Source organism: Chiloscyllium plagiosum, unplaced genomic scaffold (genome assembly GCF_037043375.1).
Source record: "Chiloscyllium plagiosum isolate Xiang-an unplaced genomic scaffold, Cpla_swu_hap1 HiC_scaffold_1, whole genome shotgun sequence".
Lineage (NCBI taxonomy): Eukaryota > Metazoa > Chordata > Chondrichthyes > Orectolobiformes > Hemiscylliidae > Chiloscyllium > Chiloscyllium plagiosum.
In genome coordinates, this window is record NW_028270139.1 from 68,028,826 (window position 1) to 68,049,636 (window position 20,811).

The 20,811-nt window shown below is 38.8% G+C and overlaps 1 protein-coding gene across 3 annotated transcripts in view; it reads left to right on the forward strand.

Moving 5' to 3' along the window:
• The window catches only part of slc30a9 (solute carrier family 30 member 9), a 140,414-nt gene extending 121,882 nt beyond the window's left edge, over positions 1–18,532 (forward strand). For all 3 annotated transcript variants that reach the window (XM_043692116.2, XM_043692137.2, XM_043692123.2), the window contains 3 exons: positions 5,588–5,717; positions 11,479–11,592; positions 16,079–18,532. In XM_043692116.2, coding sequence (XP_043548051.1) covers positions 5,588–5,717; positions 11,479–11,592; positions 16,079–16,123 — 289 coding nt within the window. In that variant the 3' untranslated portion in view covers positions 16,124–18,532. The remainder of the gene's footprint in view (positions 1–5,587; positions 5,718–11,478; positions 11,593–16,078) is intronic.
• Positions 18,533–20,811: the final 2,279 nt, after the last annotated feature.

Consider the following 20,811-nt stretch of genomic DNA (forward strand, 5'->3'; position numbering starts at 1 on the left):
CGTGTCCAGTGACCAGAGCAATGGCTCAACAGCAGCAGAGCTTACAAAAGTTACTACAGGCAGATGTTAGGGACTGAAATTCTGTTTAAGTATGAGGATAATTCAAAAGAAGTGTTTGGTATGTCTTTGTTAATTGAACCAAATGCAGAGTAAAGTTAGTTAGTAAGTAGCCCAAAAATGTGGATTGCTGGGGAATCAGCAGATCTGAAAATATTGTGGAGAGAAAGCCAAGTTAATTTTCGGGTCCTGTGACCCTTCTGAAATTCCTGGGTTTTTTTATTTCTGATTAGCTAACAGTCCACACTGATGCAGAGGCTGAAGGAATTCCAGAGTGCTCTACGTTATAGCAGAATTCTGACGAGAAAGTGGAAATATCCTTTCACATCTGTATGAAGAATAGACAGTCATTCCACTAATAGTGGTACTACCTAGACATTGTGAATAACACATTAAATTATTTTGGGTAGGACATTTAGAAATATGGAAAATGCAGGCATTGATAAACAAGTCCAAGGTTTTACTTGCCCAAAACTTCATAAAGACAAGTGTGCTATTGTAAAGCATGTTACATGGTGGGAAAACCTCAACATGTAATTAAGCACCTTTGTTGGCACCAATGTTCAAGGAACTGTTCAGTGGTGTTAGTAGAATGTGTAATACTATTAGATCCCTCGTTCAAGGAGGGCAGCAGGGTTAGATCAGATAATTATATGTCTATACACTTAATGGTAAGGTCCTGGGGAGTGTGGCTGAACAGAGACTTTGGAGTGCAGGTTCATAGTTCATTGAAAGTGGGGTTGCAGGATGTTGTGAAACTTAAATGGGTTCAGAAAAGATTTATAAGGATGTTGCCAGGATTGGAGGACTTGAGCTAAAGGGAGAGGCTGAATAGGCTGGGACTATTCTCCCTGGAGCATTGAAGCCTGAGAGGTGACTTTATAGAGGCTTATAAAATCATGAGCATGGGCAGGATAAATAGACAAGGTCTTTTCCAAGGGGTTGCAAGTCCAGAACTAAAAGGCATAGGTTTAGGTGAGAGGGGAAAGATTTAAAAGGGACCTAAGGGGCAGCATTTTCATGCAGAGGGTGGTGCGTGTATGGAATGAGTTGCCAGAGGAAGTGGTGGAGGCTGGGACAATTGCAGCATTTAAAAGTCATCTAGATGGGTATATGCATAGAACAGGTTTAAAGGGATATCGGCCAAGTGCTGGCAGATGGCACTAGACTAATTTAGGATATCTGGTCAGCATGGACGAATTGGACCAAAGGGTCCGTTTCCGTGCTGTGCATCTCTGACTCTTATTCTGATGTCAGTGGTAGGGAATTTGTTGAAAAAACTTAAGGACAGGATTAATTAACACTTGGAAGGGCAACACTTGGGATTGATCAGGGATACTCAGCACAAATTTGTTGGAGAGAGATCTTGGTCTGACTAATTTAATCAAGTTTTAAAAGTTGACTGTATTGATGTGGTTTACGTGAACTTCAGTAAGGCTTTGACATGGTCCTACATGGAAGGCTGGTCAAAAAACTAAGCCTGTGGAATCAAAGCCAAGTTGGCAAGCTGGATCCAACATTTGCTCACAAATAAGCAAAGGGTGATGGCAGAAGGTTATTTTGTGGTTGGGAGCCTGTGACCAGCAGTGTACCACAGGGATCAGCGCTGAGACTCTTGCTGTTTGTTATGAACAATAGCGACTTAGATGTAAATATAGATGATATAATTAGTAAGTTTGCAGATGACGTAAAAATTGGTAGAGAGGAGGATGGTCTCAAACTAGAGTCTGATATTGATCAGCTGGTAAATTAGGCAGTACAATTGGAATTTGTGCAAGGGTTCCTCAAGATAGTGTCCTCAACGCAACTGCTTTCAACTTCTTCATCAATGACCTTCCCTCTACCATAATATCAGAAGTGGGGGTGTTTGCCAATGAATGGATAGTAGTCACATTTATGACGACTCACATGCTGAAGCAATCCATGTCCAAATGCTGCAAGTAACTGGACAATGTTCAAGCTTGATCTGAAAAGTATCAAGTAACATTCATGCCACACAAATGCCAGGCAATGACAATTTTCAATAAGACGCAATCTAACAACATTAGTGGCATTACCGTCACTGGATTCCCCCATTATCAATATCCTGGAGAATACCATTGACCAGAAACTCAACTGGACTCACCATTTAAATATAATGGCTACAAGAATAGGTTAGGGGGTAGGAATACTGCAATGGGTAACTCACCTACTGAATCCACCTACATATCAAGAGTGTGATGAAATACTCCCCACTTGCATGGAAGAGTGCAGCTCCAGCAACATGCAAAGCATGACACAATCCAAGACACAGCTGCCCACTTGAAGTAGACTCATTCATAAATGTCTCTCTACACCACTGAGCTTGAAATGCACTACAGAAATTTGCCAAAGTGGCTTGGGCAGCATCTTCTAAACCCTTGACTGCTGCTACTTGATAGCAAAGGGCAGCAGGAATATAGTGACAACACCACCTGCAGGTTCTCCTCCAAGCCACTCACCACCTTGACATATCCGTCTTCCTCCGGTGTTAAACGTAGAACATAAAGTACAGCACAAAACAGGCCCTTCAGCCCACAATGTTGTCGAGGATTATTCCTAATCTAAAATAAAATAACCTAACACATGCAGCCCTCAATTCACTGCTATCCATGTGTATGTCCAGCAGTCGCTTTAGTGTCCCCAATGACTCTGCTTCCACAACCACTGCCAGCAACGCATTCCATGCATTCACAACTCTGTAAAGAGCCTACCTCTGACGTCTCCTCTATACCTTCCTCCTAATATCTTAAAATGATGACCCCTCGTGCCAGTCAATCCTGCCCTGGGGAAGAGTCTCTGGCTATTGACTCTATCCATGCCTCTCATTACCTTGTATACCTCAATCAGATCACTCTCTTCGTCCTTCTGTCCAGAGAGAAAAGTCCAAGCTTAGTCATCCTGTCTTTGTAAGACAAGCCCTTCAGTCTAGGCAGCATCCTGGTAAACCTTCTTTGCGCCCTCTCCAAAGCCTCCCTACCTTTCTTATAATAGGGCGACCACAACTGGACACAATTTTCCAAGTTTGGTCTCACCAGAAACTTGTAGATCTGCAGCAAAACCTCGCGGCTCTTAAACTCGCTCCCCCTGTTAATGAAAGCCAAAACATCATATGGTTCCTTAACAACCCTATTCACTTGGCTTGCAACTTTGAGGGATCTATGCACTTGAACACCAAGATCAATTGGGTCAAAATCCTCTAACTCCCTTAACAATATTGCAGGACTGATAAGTGTACAGGTAGTTCTTCTATAACATGATGGATTCGTTCTTGTGCATTCCTGCATTATAGAAAATTGTGCTTTAGAAACAGCAGTTAGTGTTGGCATTACATCCAACACGTTTTAAAAGTTTGTACGTTAGAAAGTGTCCGCAATTAATCAAACGTTGACGAAACCTGCGTTATAGCAGAACTAGCTGTACATGGACTTAAGTGGTTCAAGAAGACAGCTCACCAGCACCTTCTCAAGTGCAACTGGGGACGGCGATGCCCATATCCCAAGCATGAATACATTTTACGAAAATGGCAGCTGATGGTACTATTTGTCTTTCAGAGGGTTTGGTGAAGGAGAAAATATTAATTGGAAGTATAAAAGGAGTTTGCAAACCAATCTGAGTTGGATTAAAAAGTCACTTGGTAAATTGAGAAGTTGTAGTGGAAATAACGAAACAAATACTTATGGCAGGAATTGATTTTATTTTGGGAAATGACCTGAAAGGTTTTAAAAAAGAACATTGGTTTCACAAAAGGTTGTGGAAAACCAGTAGCACTGAAAGAAATTCGTGTGTTATGAGAAGAACATCTTGGACTATTTCTTGACTCTGTTGTGACTGCAGGTCACTCTGCTGTAACTCAATGCAAATTCACTGTTACGTGCTTGACGAATTGGGGATGCTGTTTGTAAATCGTGAACTTTTTAAAATGTGTGTTAGCTGTAATGCATTTACACCACCAACACTTCAAGCACTGTTTCTAAAGTGCAATTTTTCAATAATGTACAATCGCACAAGAATTGCGATTGTACATTATTGCATATTGGAAGAACTGACTACATCTTAAGACCATAAAAATAGACAGCAAGGAAAGGGACCATATCCAGCAGGAAGATCATTTGGAAGTTGCATTATTGATTGCAAATTTCAAAAGCTTAACTAAAATGGATGAAAGTAAAGAGAGGTTTTATGAATTTAGTCAAATTCTTCAATAGCAATGCTAAAAATTATTATGAATTCAAAACATTATACCAAACAGCCTAGTTGAAAGTTTAATGAGAAACAATGCCTCTGTTTTGTTATTTGAAAGAGACAGTATTTATGAGGAAATAGAGATTGTGGCATCTGAGGCATTGCGACAGGGTTTATCAGGTAGTAGTTTCATCTGAGTATCATAATAAAATTTTACGTGACTCACTTTCCAGTAGCAAGTGCCTTAAGTATTAGATGAACACAAGCCAATTTTTATGAGCCCGGTGTAAATGAAAATATAGTCAACTTCTGCCAGACATGTTATTTATGTCAGGTAGTGGGGAACTGCGCCCCTTAATTAAACTTCCGTTTTTAATTCTGACAGTAGCTTTTGAAGAACCATTTAACCATCTTAACAGAGTTATCATTTATTCTACGTGGTGCAGCAATTGTTTATCATGAAATGGAGGTAATATGAAAATTTTGATACAACAAATGCATTGCTACTTGATCCCTTATGGTTTAGACATTGACATGCAATGAAGCTGAATTGCATCTTCCCAAATAGTAAATATTTCTGTGTATGGCAAAATCACCTGAGGATGCATTTGAGCTGCAGACAAATGTTCCATTGTTACAGCATTCTTTTTGTGCTCTAAAAATGTTTCAAAACAATTTGTTAATTGATTTTTTTAACTTTGTTCTTGGTTTCTACATTTTAAATATTTATATAGTTTACAGGAACTGGAAGCCCTCCAACCTTTTTCATTGTTTAGTCTGATTATGGTTTACCTGTGCCTGAATCACACTTTCTTAAAACCTTTTCATAATGTCTGCTTGTCTGTATTTGAAGTACAGCTAGCATCTTCAACTGTAATGGAGTAAAGTTTAACAAATTATTGCAGCAAGTTTTGGGCCAAAAGTAGTTTTGACAATTAACGTATTGTAAATCTAATCATACACTGTCAAGACATGCAGAAGATACTGAAAATACCTGTTAAAATAGAGCTATCTCAGTGTGGTCTTTCCATATTCTTTGTTCTGTTGGATCCACTTTGTTTGTGATAAATTTTGGATATTCAAACAACTAGTGTTGCCTTTTACGCTGAAGAGCTGCCTCAGTCTTTGCTCTATGTCTCAACTATGCAACTCACCTAACATTAACTCTGAAAGATTGAAAACAAATGTTTGTTGATGCTCTGATCGAATGTTTTGCTTCTCTTGCATGGTTAACTGCAGTATCATGTCTATTCTTTTAATTTTTCTTACCATTTATTTTAAAGAATAACTGTGATTAATATTTAAAATAGTCTTGTATTTTCATCAGGGCTGTGCATGACGTAAAGGCTACTGACATGGGTCTGAGCACAGTAAGATTTAAAGCAGAGATCGATTTTGATGGAAGAATAGTGACAAGATCTTACCTGGAGAAGCAAGACATTGACGTTGTCTTAAATGTATGTGATATATTAAAATACTCAATTACATAGACTTGTTCTGATATCACTTGGGGGGGTGATCTTATGGAAACCTATAAAATTATGAAGTGAATAGATAAGCTCGAAGCAGGGAGGTTGTTTCCACTGATGGCTGAAAGTAGAATTAGTGGGTATTGCCTCAAAATAAGGTGGAGCAGATTTAGGACTAAGTTGAGGAGTAACTTGTCAATATGTGGAATTCCCTGCCCATTGAAGCAGTTGTGGCTACCTCGCTGAATATTTTTAAGGCAAAGATAGATTTTTGAACACTAAAGGATTTGAGGGTTATGGTGACTGGGCAGATAAGTGGTGCTTAGTCCACTGAAAGATCAACCATAATCTTATTGAAAGGCAGAACAGGCTTAACAGGACTGCTCCTATTTCTTATGTTCTTATCACACAAAAGATGCAAAATCTGCTCAAGTTTAAAGACTCGGAAGGGATGAGGTTTTAGTTTCTATCAAACACACCTGATGGAAAGTATAGTCACACCATGCTGAATGTTTGTGGCCTGTAGTTCGCTGTGTTCTGTTTTCCTCCTTTCCTAAACAGCAGGGAATTTTAAAAAATCTTTTCATTGACAGAGACCATTCTAGAATCTAAAGAACTTTGGAAGATCAAACCATCACCATTTTTCAACCATATCGTTTTAAAAGATCTTTGTAGGCCCCAGTCCAGAAGATTTGTCAGCTTTTATCCCGTTAATTTATCCTGTAGAACTTCTTCTTCAATATTAAATTCCTTAATCTCGTTGATCCTCACTGTTTTCAATGAAAAATGAAAGACATATTTAATGCCTCTGCCATTTCTTTAACCTAGCCCATAATTTTTGCTGTCTCTAAGATTATAAGGTCTTAGTTTGTTTTACATATTTTGCTGACTTACTGTCATTCTGTTTTCCCTCTCTTTACCTATTTCTTGATGCTTCTAACCCTTTTGATGCTCAACATCTTCTCAGAAACACTAAGCTCCTTTAACCCGGTATCATTCTTAACTTTTAATCATGGTAGTGTACTTTTCAGTGAGGGTTTTGCCCTCAGATGATGTATATTCATTGCAAATGGTGAAATATTTCTTAATTGTTTGCCATTGCTTACCTGCCACTATCTTTCTCAATTTCTTAGTCTACTTTAGCCAACTCTTTATAATTTCAGAATTAAACAAATTAAACAAACAATTCTCAAACCTAATGGAAAAATGCTAATATTATATTTACTCTTCTACAAGTGATATTTTACTGTAAGATTTATAATTAACCATGTTTCATTGCACAATATTAAATCAAACCCTAAGCATGCTCCTTTAATTGATGCTTTAAAACATTGAATGCATTTACAATGAATTTCAGGAACAAGGAACTTGTCCTCCTATACCTACAACATTTTTACACCTTTTTATCTGTACCTTCAGTTTCTTCTGTTCCTCCAATACATTTAAACATCAATTTTCTAAGGAATATCTGACTGCCTTAATATGCATAGTAAAATATACTTCATACTTAAAGTATACACTTGTGTATAGGTCGAATTATGCAGACTTTTTAAGCTGAAGTTAAGGGGTCAACTGAGACACAAGGTATTGTTTGCAAGGGGTTGAAATTCGTGCTTGGTATGAGTCAAAAAATGGACAAACGAGCCAGATCTCTACATAAAATAATAAACAATAAAAGGAAAAAAATTATCGACATTATTGAATATTTATTGACAAAATAACTGTCTCTGTTCTGCGTGCTACAGTAGAGTGGTACAGTAGTCCTCCCCCACATGCAAGGATCCAAGATCTACCGCAGAAGACCAAAACCACTGATGGGTGCGAACCCATTCACTTAAATGGGAAGTTTTACCTTCCTGGCAGCCCCTGGTTCTGGAACATTCCCTGTAGTATGCTCGGGCCATGGTAAACCGCGGAAACCAACTCCGTGAATACGGTGGCTGCACTGTACCATTACAGTAATTCTGAAAACCTGGAGCAGAGTGTGACGGCTGGCAGACTGGAAGACATTGAACGGAGTGGTATGGCCAGCAGACTGGAAAGCAGGAGCAGAGCAGAATGGGCAGGCACGATAACTCATAAATGTTGATCTGTAATTGTGAAGAGCTAGGGTCTACTAATACACAAGATATATGTAAATTACAAAAATTGGCCAAAAATAAGGGGTTTACTTATACATGAGATCGACCTATATACAAGTATATACGTTAAACATATTGATGTGGAGGTGCCAGTGTTGGACTGGGGTGGACAAAATTTAGAAATCTCACAACACCAGATTATAGTCCAACAGGGTTATCTGGAAATACAAGCTTTCGGAGCTCTGCTCCTTCGTCATGTAGCTAGAATTTATAGTAAAAGATCAGTGTCTTACAACTAATGCGATGTATTGAACAAACCTAGATTGCTGTTAAGTCTTAATCACTTAGAATGGGTTGCAGGTTTTGATTCATTAATATATAAATCGCAGAACTACTCCCAAGTCACATTAATGATATCTCAACTCAGCCAATGCATTAAAGGCATGAAGTTAGAGTCTGTCTATATTCCAACCTTGAGTCAGACCAGTTCTATTCCCAGAGTAGGAATTTAGAAAATGTCACATGCACTGACTGCCTACGGATTGTGCTTTTTGAACAAAATAGAATGTATCTGCAAATGCATATTCACTCCATAGACTGACTTGTGTGTGCACTTGAGGGAGACACCTCCTCAGGAGGCACCACCTCAGGAGACAGGTGGGATGCGACCGATAGGGTACACTTCATTGCCAGTACTTCCTGGGAGCGGAGAACCTACACCATGTTCTTCGCAGTGTGCAACACATTATTGATGAGGATGAGCACTCTGTCAAGATCTTCCCTATGCCTCCACTTCTCATCTTTAAACAACCACCAAACGTTAAACAGACTGTTATTCGCACGAAACTGCCCAGCCTTCAGGACATCAGCCACAACACCATACTACTGTCATGGCAACCACTGCAAGATGTCAGTGTCGTCATGGATACTACCATTGCACGTGAGGAGACACCATACACCACGTGTGTGGCAGGTAGTCATGTTGCCTATCTCATAGGCTGCAGGCAAGGATATCCTGAGGCAAGGTACATTGGCGAGACCAAGCAGATGCTACAACAATAGATGAATGGACACTGTGCAACAATTGCCAGACAGGGATGTTCCCTCCCAATCAGGGAATACTCCAGGGGTCAAGGACATTTGGGCCTTCGGGTGACTGTCCTCCAAGGTGGACTTAAGGATGCATAACAATGCCGAGCAGAGGTTGATAGCCACGTTCAGCACCAATGAAGGTGGTCTCAACTGGAATCTTGGGTTTATGTCATATCACAGGTGACCGTACTGCACTATACACACTCTCTAGCACGCATTCACACGCGTGATCTCTCCCTTGCGCTCATGCACGCTTGCTCTTGCTCACTCCCTCTCGCGCTCACCCTCGCTCCCATATCCCCCCGCACCCCCCCGTCCCCCTTGCTCGCTCGCTCCACCCCCTCGCTTTAGCACGCGCCCCCCTTGCTCGCTCGCCCTCGCGTGCACATGCCCCCTTGCCCTGCCCTCTCACCCCCCCCCCCCCCCGCTCGCTCCACCCGCCTCCGCTCTTCCTTCCTCTTGGTGCCCCCTCTCCCCGCAAGCACTCACGCACACACCTATATAAGTCTGTGGGGTCAGTTTGCATTTGCAGATAATTCTATTTTGTTTAAGTATCATGTGCTCTGTAGGCTGTCTGTCCATGTGACATTTTATAAATTCCTACTTTGAGTCAGACCAGTTCTACTTCCAATGTTGGAATACAGACAGACTCTAACCTCACACCTTTAATGCATTGTCTGAGCTGAGATGTCACTTTTTTTTAAACATAAAACCTTAAATTATCTTGGGAATGTGACTTGAAAGAGGTTCTGGGATTTACATAGAATGAATTGTAGATTTTGCTTCATTAATAAGTAATTAAAGACTTAACAGCAATCCAGGTGTGTTCAATACATTGCATCAGTTTTATGACACTGCGATCTTTCACCATAAATTGTCCTATGATCCTGCCCCACTAGATCCCTGACGAAGGTGCAGCACTCCGAAAGCTTGTACTTCCAGATAAACCTCTTCCTCTAGGCTGGTATTGTGTGATTTGTAATCAAAAATATTGAAGTTGTTAATTATGTCAGTTTATTTTTGTAGTTCTATATAAAGTACTTCCTCCAATGTGGTGTCACCTGGTAATTTTTGAATATTACTTTTGACTCCTGATTCTTAAATTATTTATAAAGATGTGAATAAAGGTGTCCTAGTACTGATGCTTGAACACATTTCATGCCTGTTAAGAATCTTAATTAACAACCTCAAATCACTACTTTGAGGGTTAGGAAAGAGGCATATGTTAAGTACAGAGTCAGTGGAGGGGTCTGAACAGAGGATATACTGACAGATTAGCAATGACATCAAAAAATAGTAAGGGAAAGAGTAACTACAAAACTAAATTATCAAGGAAGATGAAACAACAGTGAAATAGTTAATTGGCACATCATGGAAAAATAGAGCTTTATAATGGGAAGTGGACTAATGAGGTGCAGAAAGAAAAATATAATGAGTAATAAAGAAATGACAAATATTAAATATGATTTGCTTGTATTTACAAGTGCAGTGCAACAGTAAGGCATGATAAATTATGAAATTAATGATGGGATAAATTAATTTAAAATAATGAAGGAATAAAGCAAAGAATTGTAGATGTTGGAAATCTGAAACAACAGAAGTTGCTGGAGAAACTCAAGTCTGGCAGCATCTGTATACAGAAAGCGGAGTTAATGCTTAGAGTCTGAACGACCAAATTGATTCTACTAGAGAATTGTTTCTCTACTGTTCCTCATTTCCATTCAAGCTGATTCTTTATCTTTAGAAGTATGATATCAAAGGAATGGACAGGTATGTGCATGAAGAAAGCATTGACCGGCTCATGCTGTCTTTCAGTAAGGATGAAGGCTAAGGGCTGAGGAAAGGTTTTTGGAAATCAGGCCCTGCATATTTCCTTGTTAGGGAAGAACCGTTAAGGCCTTCAACACAAGATAGCCATAGAGATCCAAAACAAAATTCAGAATAAACCACTTCTGGTGAATAAAAGCAAAAGTACTGCAGATGCTGGAAATCTGAAAGAAATGCACAAAAGAGCTGGAGCAACACAGGTCTGACAGCATCTGCAGGACAGTTCTGAAGAAGAGTCCAATTGGACTTGAAACATTAAGTGTTTTTCTTTCTTCTCAGATGGTGAGTTTCTACAGCTTTTTTTTGTGCTTGTAACTTAGTGGGCATGTGGAACTCTATATCATGAGCAGCAGTTGAAGTAAATCATGTAGATGCACTTTAGGTAGAAGCTAAAGCACAAACACCTACATAAATTGGTTGAATTAAATGGCCTGTTTCTGTACTATATATACAATGTTGTAGGCATTGTTAAAGTTGCGGCTTGGGTTTTCTTTAATAGTTCCTTTTTACTTCACTTTTCAGTCATGTTATACTATTTTTATAACTTTGCTTGATTGTTTGCTATATAGAACTGTGATCGCCTTATTACTTCATTCAATCTGTACTCATGTTAGCAATTATGTTTGTCTTGTGTTATTTTGTCCACTATTCTGCCAATGTTTGATAGTGGTGATATTTTGCAAAATGATCTATTTGAACTAATGTAATAGTTCAAATAGGCGTTTGAATGTTTCCTTTTTTTTCTGCAGGAAATTCAGCAGGTAAGAACTCCTGAGGACTTGGAAGCATTTATGTTGAAACATGGAGAGAATATCATTGACACACTGGGAGCTGAGGTTGACCGACTAGAGAGTGCACTCAAGGTACTATCTATTTAAACCAAGTATTTACATGGGCTTAATTTTTTTGTCCAAATTTTTCACCTATGTGATAGTGCAAGAAACAAAGGAAAAATAACAGAAGTTGCTATTCTTGTGGATTTAATGAAGAAATCGATCCATTGCTGAATCAAAGAAAACCATTCAAGCCACTGAGTTCATGCTGGCTCTTTATAAAACAATCCAATTAGTCCCAGTGCTCCACTCCATCTCATAACCCTACAGTTTTATTTCTCCAGTGCCCAATCAGTTTCCTTTTGAAATTATTGATCATCTGTACTTCTGTAGGCTTTGGGCTTTAGGTCTTTTCCAATTGCTGCAAGAAATAGTTCTTATCTCCTGCATCTCTCAATCAAAATCTTAGCTCGTACCTTCAAGTAATAGAAGCTTATCTTTGCTAAAATTCTTTTGAGGTATAGGTATGACAGCAAGGTCAACATTTGTTGCTCATCCCTAAGTCCCCTTCAGAAGGAAGTGGTAAGCCACTGCCTTGAATCACTGTCATCCATGTGGTGTAAGTACACCCACAGCGCTCTTGGGAAAGGAGTTCAAGGATTTTGGCCTGGCAACAGTGCAGGAATGTCGGGATAGTTCCAAGTCATGCTGGTGTGGGGCTTGGAAGGAAGCTTCATTTCAAGTGGTAGAAGTCAAAAGCTTAGAGACTGTTGAAGGAATTACTGCAATACACATTGCTGCCGTTATTTCAGTGGTCGAGTAAATGTTGAAGTGGTGAATGGGGTACCTATCATTCTTGCATTTGTGCAGAATGGTGTTGAGTTTTTTGGGTATTTTGGAACTCCACTGATCCAAGAAAGTGGAGAGTGTTATCACCTGTCTGAATTGAATCTTGAAGATGATGGTCAGATTTTGCAGAGTCAGGGGGTGAGTTACTCACAATAGAATATGTAGCCACTCACCCCCTGTTGTAGCCATAGTATTCATATGGTTGGTCTAGTTTAGTTTCAAATCAATGATAACTCCCAGAGTGTTAATATTGAAGCGTTCAGCAACGTTAGGCCATTGAACATCAATGGGACAGGGTTAGATTCTTTGTTTTTGGAAATAGGCACTGCATACCACTTGTGACACAAATGTCACTTGACATTGTTATGAAGATGTGGGTGTACCTTTTCAGAGAATTAAAAGCAGCAGAATTACCAGACACAGCACCAAATGTTCTCAATAAGGTAACAATGTAACACTCGCTCGAACAACTTGATTAGCTCGTTGCCTGGAGTCAAAAACATTCAAATGTGGCCAATCAGTTTAAACTGTACCCCGAGTATATTGACAATCTTAAAAGCGAATGACATAATCTGATGCTCTGGGGTATAAGACCGGAGGAACCTTGAACAGGTTGAGAGGAGAACTGCCAAGTCCTAGCATGTAACAAACTGCTTGAAAAAAGAATATCTCTTAAAAGTACCTTTTCAATCAGTAACCTGTAACGCAAAAATTCCTAACAAGGAGAAAAGACGCAGGAAGATCCAAAGACAAGGACCTGGTTTTGAGATGTGTTGTTTTGTAAATCTTAATTGGGAGTTTTATCAGACTTGTATTATAGAAGGAAAAGTAAAAGAGAGGTTTCAGAAAGAAATTGTAAATAGTGGTTAGTTAATTATTCTGTCAAACTTTATTTCTTAAAGTTGCTAATTTGTACTTAGTTCTTGGCCACTTGAATTTTTACAGATTACTGCATAGGATAAGTCTTTGTGTTGCTGGTTTTAAATTAAGCAAGAGAGTTTACCCCATGTCGTAACACCATTAATCAGCCCAAGCTTGAATGTTGTCTTGTTGCATATGGACATGCTTCAGTATCTGAGTCACAAATATTGTGGACACTGGGATATTTTTGAATGCACATTCTGACTTTGACAGAAGCAAGATTACTGGTGAAACACCTGAAGATGGTTGGGCGCAGGACATTACCCTGATGAAGTGGGTTCTGATAATGCATTGATAGTGTCTCTACCTCTAAGCCAGACTGGGTTCAAGTCCCACCTTCTCCAGAGGTGCATCACAACATGGTCAAATGGGTTGATTGAAAATATCTTCCCTCAGGAATTGAGTCATGTCGTGGCATGGTAATTGTGTCCTTACCTCTGTACCAGAGAATCTAGCTTCAAATCCCACCTGTTCCAGAGGTGTTTAATGGATTCTGTGAACGGGTTGTTAAGTAATATGTACCCTGAGGATCTCTTGCAGTCATGTCAAATGGACTGGGATTATTAACTTTCTACAACCGCAGTCAAGCCCTTTGGTGCTAAGTATAAATACAGCCAGTAGAGAGATTTCTTCCTTATTCCCATTGACTTCAGTTTTGCTGGGGCTTTTTAAGGCCTTACCATCAAGGACAGTCATGCTCATGTCATTTCACCTGAGATAGATTCAGAACAGGTCTAGCAGTTCATGACTGGATTTGCATGCATTGTTGTGGGCTATCAGCAGCAGCAGGATTGTATTCAAACGCAATGTATAACTCCTCAGTCCAGCATTTACATTGCTCTACCATTACCATCAAGCCAAAGAATCAACCTAGTTCAAAGTAGATTGCAGGAAGATGCAGAAGCAGCCAACCTAAAAATATAGTGTCAGCCTGATGAAACTGCAACACAGATTCTTTGCATAACAAAGTGCAAGAACAGCATACGGTGCAACTTGATGATCTTGTAATCAACTATTCAGTCAAAACTATGCTGGCACATCCAGTCCTAGATATTGGTAGACAATTAAATAATTAAGAGGTGAAGGTCCATAAATAACCCCATATTCAATAGGTGAACCCAGCGCAAGTGCAACAGATGTTGCTGAAACATTTGTAGCCACCTGCAGCCAGAAGAACTGAGCAGATGAATATCTCAGATGCCAATCTTCAAATTTGGTTCACTCATGCAATATCAAAGGAAGTGTTCAAGGCATAGATACTGCAAAGAATATTGGTTTGACAACTTTAGCAATAATGCTGAAGGCTTGTATTCCAGAATGAACCTTTCTCCTAGTCAGTACAGGTGAGTGTGGAAGCTTGTGATTGGCAGTCAGCAGAACTTTGTACAAGTGAGTGGAGTACCTTGTGATTGGCAGTCAGCAGCACCCAGAACAGCATTTAGAAGTGTTCAGGATAATCTGCAGTCAACATGGCTTTGTGAAGAAAAAGTCATATTTTACCAATTTATTGACCGTCTTTGGGGAAATAATGTGCTTTGAATAAAGGGCTACAAATGGACGTACTGTACTTAAATTTCTAGAAGGCATTTAATACAGTGCCACAAAGGTTATTGTTAGAAATAAAATCTCAAGGTATAGGGGTAACTTATTAGCATGGGTAGAAGATTGACTAATTAAAAAGAACTGGTTGGCATGAATGAATCACTTCCTGGTTGGCACAGTGTAACTAGTAGCATGCTATAGGGATCAACTTTGTAGCCTCAGCTTTTTTGCAATTATATAAATGACTTAGATGAAGGAGCCACATGTATGATTATTAAATTTACTAAATATCACAAGGGTAGAGAAGTGAGTGTGAAGAGGACATGAGGCTACAAAGTAGTATAGATAGGGTAAGTGAGTAGGCAAAGGTTTGGCATTTTATGCAGGAAATGTGATATTGTCCACTTTGGCAGGGAAAATCAAAAAGCAAAATACTATCTAAATGATGAGTGCTCACAGAGCTCTAAGATGTATAGGGATAGTAGTATCCCAGTTCATTAATTGTAAAAATAGTGTGCAATTGTGAAAAGTACAATTAATTATGAAACTTAGTAGAATGTTGGCATTTATTGCAAGGAAAATTGAATGCAGAAGTATGCTCTATTGTGCATTGCATTTTGAGACTACATCTAGAATACTGTGTGCAGTATCAGGCTGCTTATTTAAAGAAAGACGTGAAAGTATTGGAAGCAGTTCAGAGAATGTTTACTGGATTAACACCTAGAATGGATGGGTTTGATACAAGGCCGGAGTGGATATGGAAAGGATGTTTCCTCTTGGGAGAACAAGTGGGTCACTTTGAAAATAAGGGATCATCCATTTAAGATGGATAAGAATGTTTTTGTCTAAACCATGAGATTTAGAATCTCTCTACTTGAAGGCAGTGGAAACAGTATCTCTGAATATTTTTATGGCAAATAGATTCTTTACAAACAGGAGGGAGAAAGACTATCAGGGCAGGTGGGAATGTGAAGTAATCAAATCAGCCCTGATCTTACTGAATGGAGAGACAGGCTCTAGACGCATATGTGCAATGCTGGCATCTACCCAAAACTGGAAAATTGCCGAGGTGTACTCTGTCCACAGAAAGTTGGAGAAAGCCAAACCAACCAATTATTGTCCTGTTAGTCTATTTTTGATGATCATCAAAGTGATGGAAGATGCTACAAAATAGCATGTAGATAGCAATAACGAGCTTTTGAAAGTGTTTTCTTTTAAAAAAGTACAACATTTAGCTGATTAATGTGTACCATTTTTATTTCAGCAAAAATATCCTGATGTGCGTCATGTGGACTTAGAAATTTTATAAATACTCTGAGCTATGAAGATGCCTGGCATATCTAATGAAGAGCACTGGGGATACAGAGATGAATATTACTTGCAGCCAGTACTGTAATGCTATTGTGATTATTACAAGCTATTAGCATTACATGCTGTTATGACTCTAGTGCTTTAAGACATTGCACAGTTAAAATATGTAAGATTGACAGACTTCAGAATTGCAGTGCTATGGAGTGATCTTCTGTTATGGGGCTTCCATATGGCTGAAGAAGTAGTTTTAATATTATATACTAGCAGGACAACTATTTTGAGTTAATGGAATGTTATCAGAATGCCTGTTCTAAAATGGTGGGAGGTTAACAACTTTGTTTTCAAGTTGGATGATTGTATAACTTTCTATTGAAACATTTTAGTTGTTTTTGTTGACTTATGTAAGTTATATACTGAAAAATCTCCCAAATTCAATCTGTATACTATTCAGACTGTCAATTTGATAATGTTCATCCTTGACGTAATAGCAGAAGAAGTAAAAGTTAACTGCAAATAAACCTTATTTATGGATCCATTGAATTTACTGGTCCCATAACTGAATATCCAAACTAAAATTAATGTTGTTTTAATCAAGATTTTTAATCATATGCATGGAAAATTTTAATTTGAAATTGGAAGGACTTTTTGAAAGAAAATATTTTTATTAAGTTTAAAGTGTTAATATGCCAAACAAATGGAATTAGATCATGTTTTATTAATTTAGTTATACATTTATTAAATGACAAAAGACTTCACCACATAAAATTAGAAACCCACAAGTTAACTTGCTTTGAAATTGATTAAACCAAAGTGTATTTATGTAGCAGTCATATTGGTAGTTCAACAGCTGTGCTTTACAGAAGAAGGTAGAATTTGTGATTTTACCCTTTAGTTTCGTATTATTTCATCCTTCCACCAAAATGAGTATAGTTTTATGAACTATTAGGAAAATAAAGGTGCAGGCATTTAAATTAAAAATAACTTGATAATTTAAATTATGTAACTTGTATTTGTGGGATGAATGCACATTATTTGTCATTTGAGTCCAGAGTGATATTGCTACAAGCATATAGCCATCTGTAACATTGAAAAATAACTAGAATACACTAAAATTTACAAATGCTGTCAGAGCATGGAAGACAATGCTTTTGAAGTTACTTTTTGTGTTTTATTTCGTTAACTTAAATTGAGAAATAAATGTTTAACACAATTAGGTGGTTTGCTGAAAACCTTTCCTATGGCTCTTAGGCAAAAAAAAAACCTGTCTGCTAGTTGGCTAAGGGTCCTAAATAAAAAAAAAAGTAGACCGTTTCTAATGTTTGTGCTTCCAATTTATCAGTGAATTTTGACACAATGTGCTGAAATAATCACAGGATAGTTGTCATGGAAAGTTTACAAGAAATGATACTCCTTGAAGTAGGAATTCTGGTCTGGAATTCAGGGTCATTATTCTGGCAGTGATGAAACTATACCTTGTAGTCAAATCTGGTAATACTGTCGTTGGAAATTTAAACTAAGTTCTTCAATAATAGTATCCCTCACATTTAGCCCACAATAGATTGGAAGTTTTTATATCTAGTCTTCACCAAATATTCTATAGTATTTTTTAATTAGATTGAGAAATTACTTTTTTCAAGCATTGTCATTTTTTGTGAAATGCTATTATAATGTTTTTGCTTTCTTTAAATTTGTCCAGTTTAGACTGGCAGAAGAATTGTATTACTAAAACTAATGGACTTCTGTTGAATGTTAATTATTTTTGTTCTACATAATGTAGAGGAATAATTTTCTTTAAATTTTTATACTTTAAATTTAGCAGATAAATTTGAATGATTCAGAAAATGTGTTTATTTCTGGAAAAAGAAGAGCATTCTCTCTTTTACTGTGGAGTATAAATATTGGCTTTCCCTTTAAATTGGTATTTCTGTCCTGATCCGTGCATGAAGGAAAGCTTTGACAAAATGTCATCTTTCAGCAATACTCATTTAATAATCAGTTAACTTATTTCATATTCTCAAGAAATGAAGTCCAACTGGGAGGTTTTTTGAGGAGGGTAATGGTTGGGGAAGACACGACCTAATGCAAATATCTTAATCTATTTATCTAAGCTTGTACATCTTGTCCATCTTCTCCTACAGTTTCTTTTAGAGTCAGACTGATTTTCAGTGTTATATTTTAGAAGTATGCCTGTTTGTGAAATTAATTTATTTAAGGATCTTGGTATGGAATCCTTTGCCTTTTCAAGCAGTAATGCAGTTTATTCTTTTTTTACTGATAAATGTACTTATTCTGACAAACCCTTTGTTCCTTATTAAATTGTAATTTCATTATGCATTACCAAATTGGGTTTTGTAGGATTCAAAGATCCGGAGTGCAAAATATGAATAAATAATTTTAAGCTAAAAAAGTCTTGTCTGAATAACTTATTTTAAAGAAATTGGCTGAAAAGTTTGGAGTGTCATCTATCGTGAAGAGTCAGAGTTATGTCGGCTTTCTGTACAGCAATCTGGTCAGTTCTGTCTCACTCGTCTATCCCTGTTACGTTGCAAGTTTATTCCTTCAAGACCTAACCAATTTTGTATAGCAAACTTTGTTTTCGCTAGCACTCTCAATAAACCAACAAAATATACCTCAAATGTCTCCAGGTTTGTTGTTTTATCACACACTCCGTGAAATCTGAAATCAGTTGAGGATGCGAGTGAGAAGGCTCTCTACTGGTAAATTTTATTTAAGTGATTTATTCTGTTTTTAAAAAAAAAGTGCATGCCTGCTGCATTACATTTCTATTACTTAGTGTGTGTTTTTATGTTGATTATGTGGACCCTCTTGAACAACCAGAATATTTGATGACTAGCACACTCCTGGTCTCATAGGTGCCAGTTAATAAAAAGTTTGCTGTATTTAAATTATTAATCTCAACAGCCATCGCCCTTGTTGGTAGCAGGTTGTATGTTATTACCAGTTGCTGTGTAAGACTAAAACCATCCTCTAGGTAAAAACAATGACTGCAGATGCTGGAAACCAGATTCTGGGGACTAGTGGTGCTGGAAGAGCACAGCAGTTCAGGCAGCATCCAAGGAGCTTCGAAATCGACGTTTCGGGCAAAAGCCCTTCATCAGGAATAAAGGCAGTGAGCCTAGAGCGTGGAGAGATCCAAACTTCCAGCTCAGCACTATCCCCATGACTTGTCCGGACTTGTTCTACCTGCCTATCTCCTTTTCCACCTATCCACTCCACCCTCTCCTCCCTGACCTATCACCTTCATCCCCTCCCCCACTCACCCATTGTACTCTATGCTACTTTCTCCCCACCCCCCACCCTCCTCTCACTTATCTCTCCACGCTCCAGGCTCACTGCCTTTATTCCTGATGAAGGGCTTTTACCCGAAACGTCGATTTCGAAGCTCCTTGGATGCTGCCTGAACTGCTGTGCTCTTCCAGCACCACTAATCCTAAAACTTTCCTCTTCCCATCCCCATGTATCTCTTGCCCAAACCATTACTTGTGTGACCTAGCCATTGTACCAGCTACTTTGCCTGTCTTTGCTTACTTTTTCTTAATTTGTAATAGCTTTGTACACCTCTATCAAATCCCCCTTGGTCTCCTTTGTTTCAATAAGAACAGTAAAACTTTAGAGTCATAGAGATGTACAGCATGGAAACAGACCCTTCGGTCCAACCCGTCCATGCCGACCAGATATCCCAACCCAATCTATTTCCACCTGCCAGTACCCAGCCCATATCCCTCCAAACCCTTCCTATTCATATACCCATCAAAATGCCTCTTAAATTTTGCAATTGTACCAGCCTCCACCACATCCTCTGGCAGCTCATTCCATGCATGTACCACCCTCTGCATGAAAGATTTGCCCCTTAGGTCTCTTTTATATCCTTCCCCTCTCACCCTAAACCTATGCCCCCTAGTTCTGGACTCCCCGACCCCAGGGAAAAGACTTTGTCTATTTATCCTATCCATGCCCCTCATAATTTTGTAAACCTCTATAAGGTCACCCCTCAGCTTCTGATGCTCCAGGGAAAACAGCCCCAGCTTGTTCAGCCTCTCCCTGTAGCTCAGATCCTCCAACCCTGGCAACATCCTTGTAAATCTTTTCTGAACCCTTTCAAGTTTCACAACATCTTTCTGATAGGAAGGAGACCAGAATTGCACGCAATATTCCAACAGTGGCCTAGCCAATGTCCTGTACAGCTGCAACATGACCTCCCAACTCCTGTAATCAATACTCTGACCAATAATGGAAAGCATACCAAACGCCGCCTTCACTATCCTATCTACCTGCGACTCCACTTTCAAGAAGCTATGAACCTGCACTCCAAGGTCTCTTTGTTCAGCAATACTCCCTAGGACCTTACCATTAAGTGTATAAGTCCTGCTAAGATTTGCTTTCCCAAAATGCAGCACCTTGCATTTATCTGAATTAAACTCCATCTGCCACTTCTCAGCCCATTGGCCCATCTGGTCCAGATCCTGTTGTAATCTGAGGTAACCCCCTTCGCTGTCCATTACACCTCTAATTTTGGTGTCATCTGCAAACTTACTAACTCTACCTCTTATGCTTGCATCCAAATCATTTATGTAACTGACAAAAAGTAGAGGGCCCAGCACCAATCCTTGTGGCACTCCACTGGTCACCGGCCTCCAGTCTGAAAAACAACCCTCCACCACCACC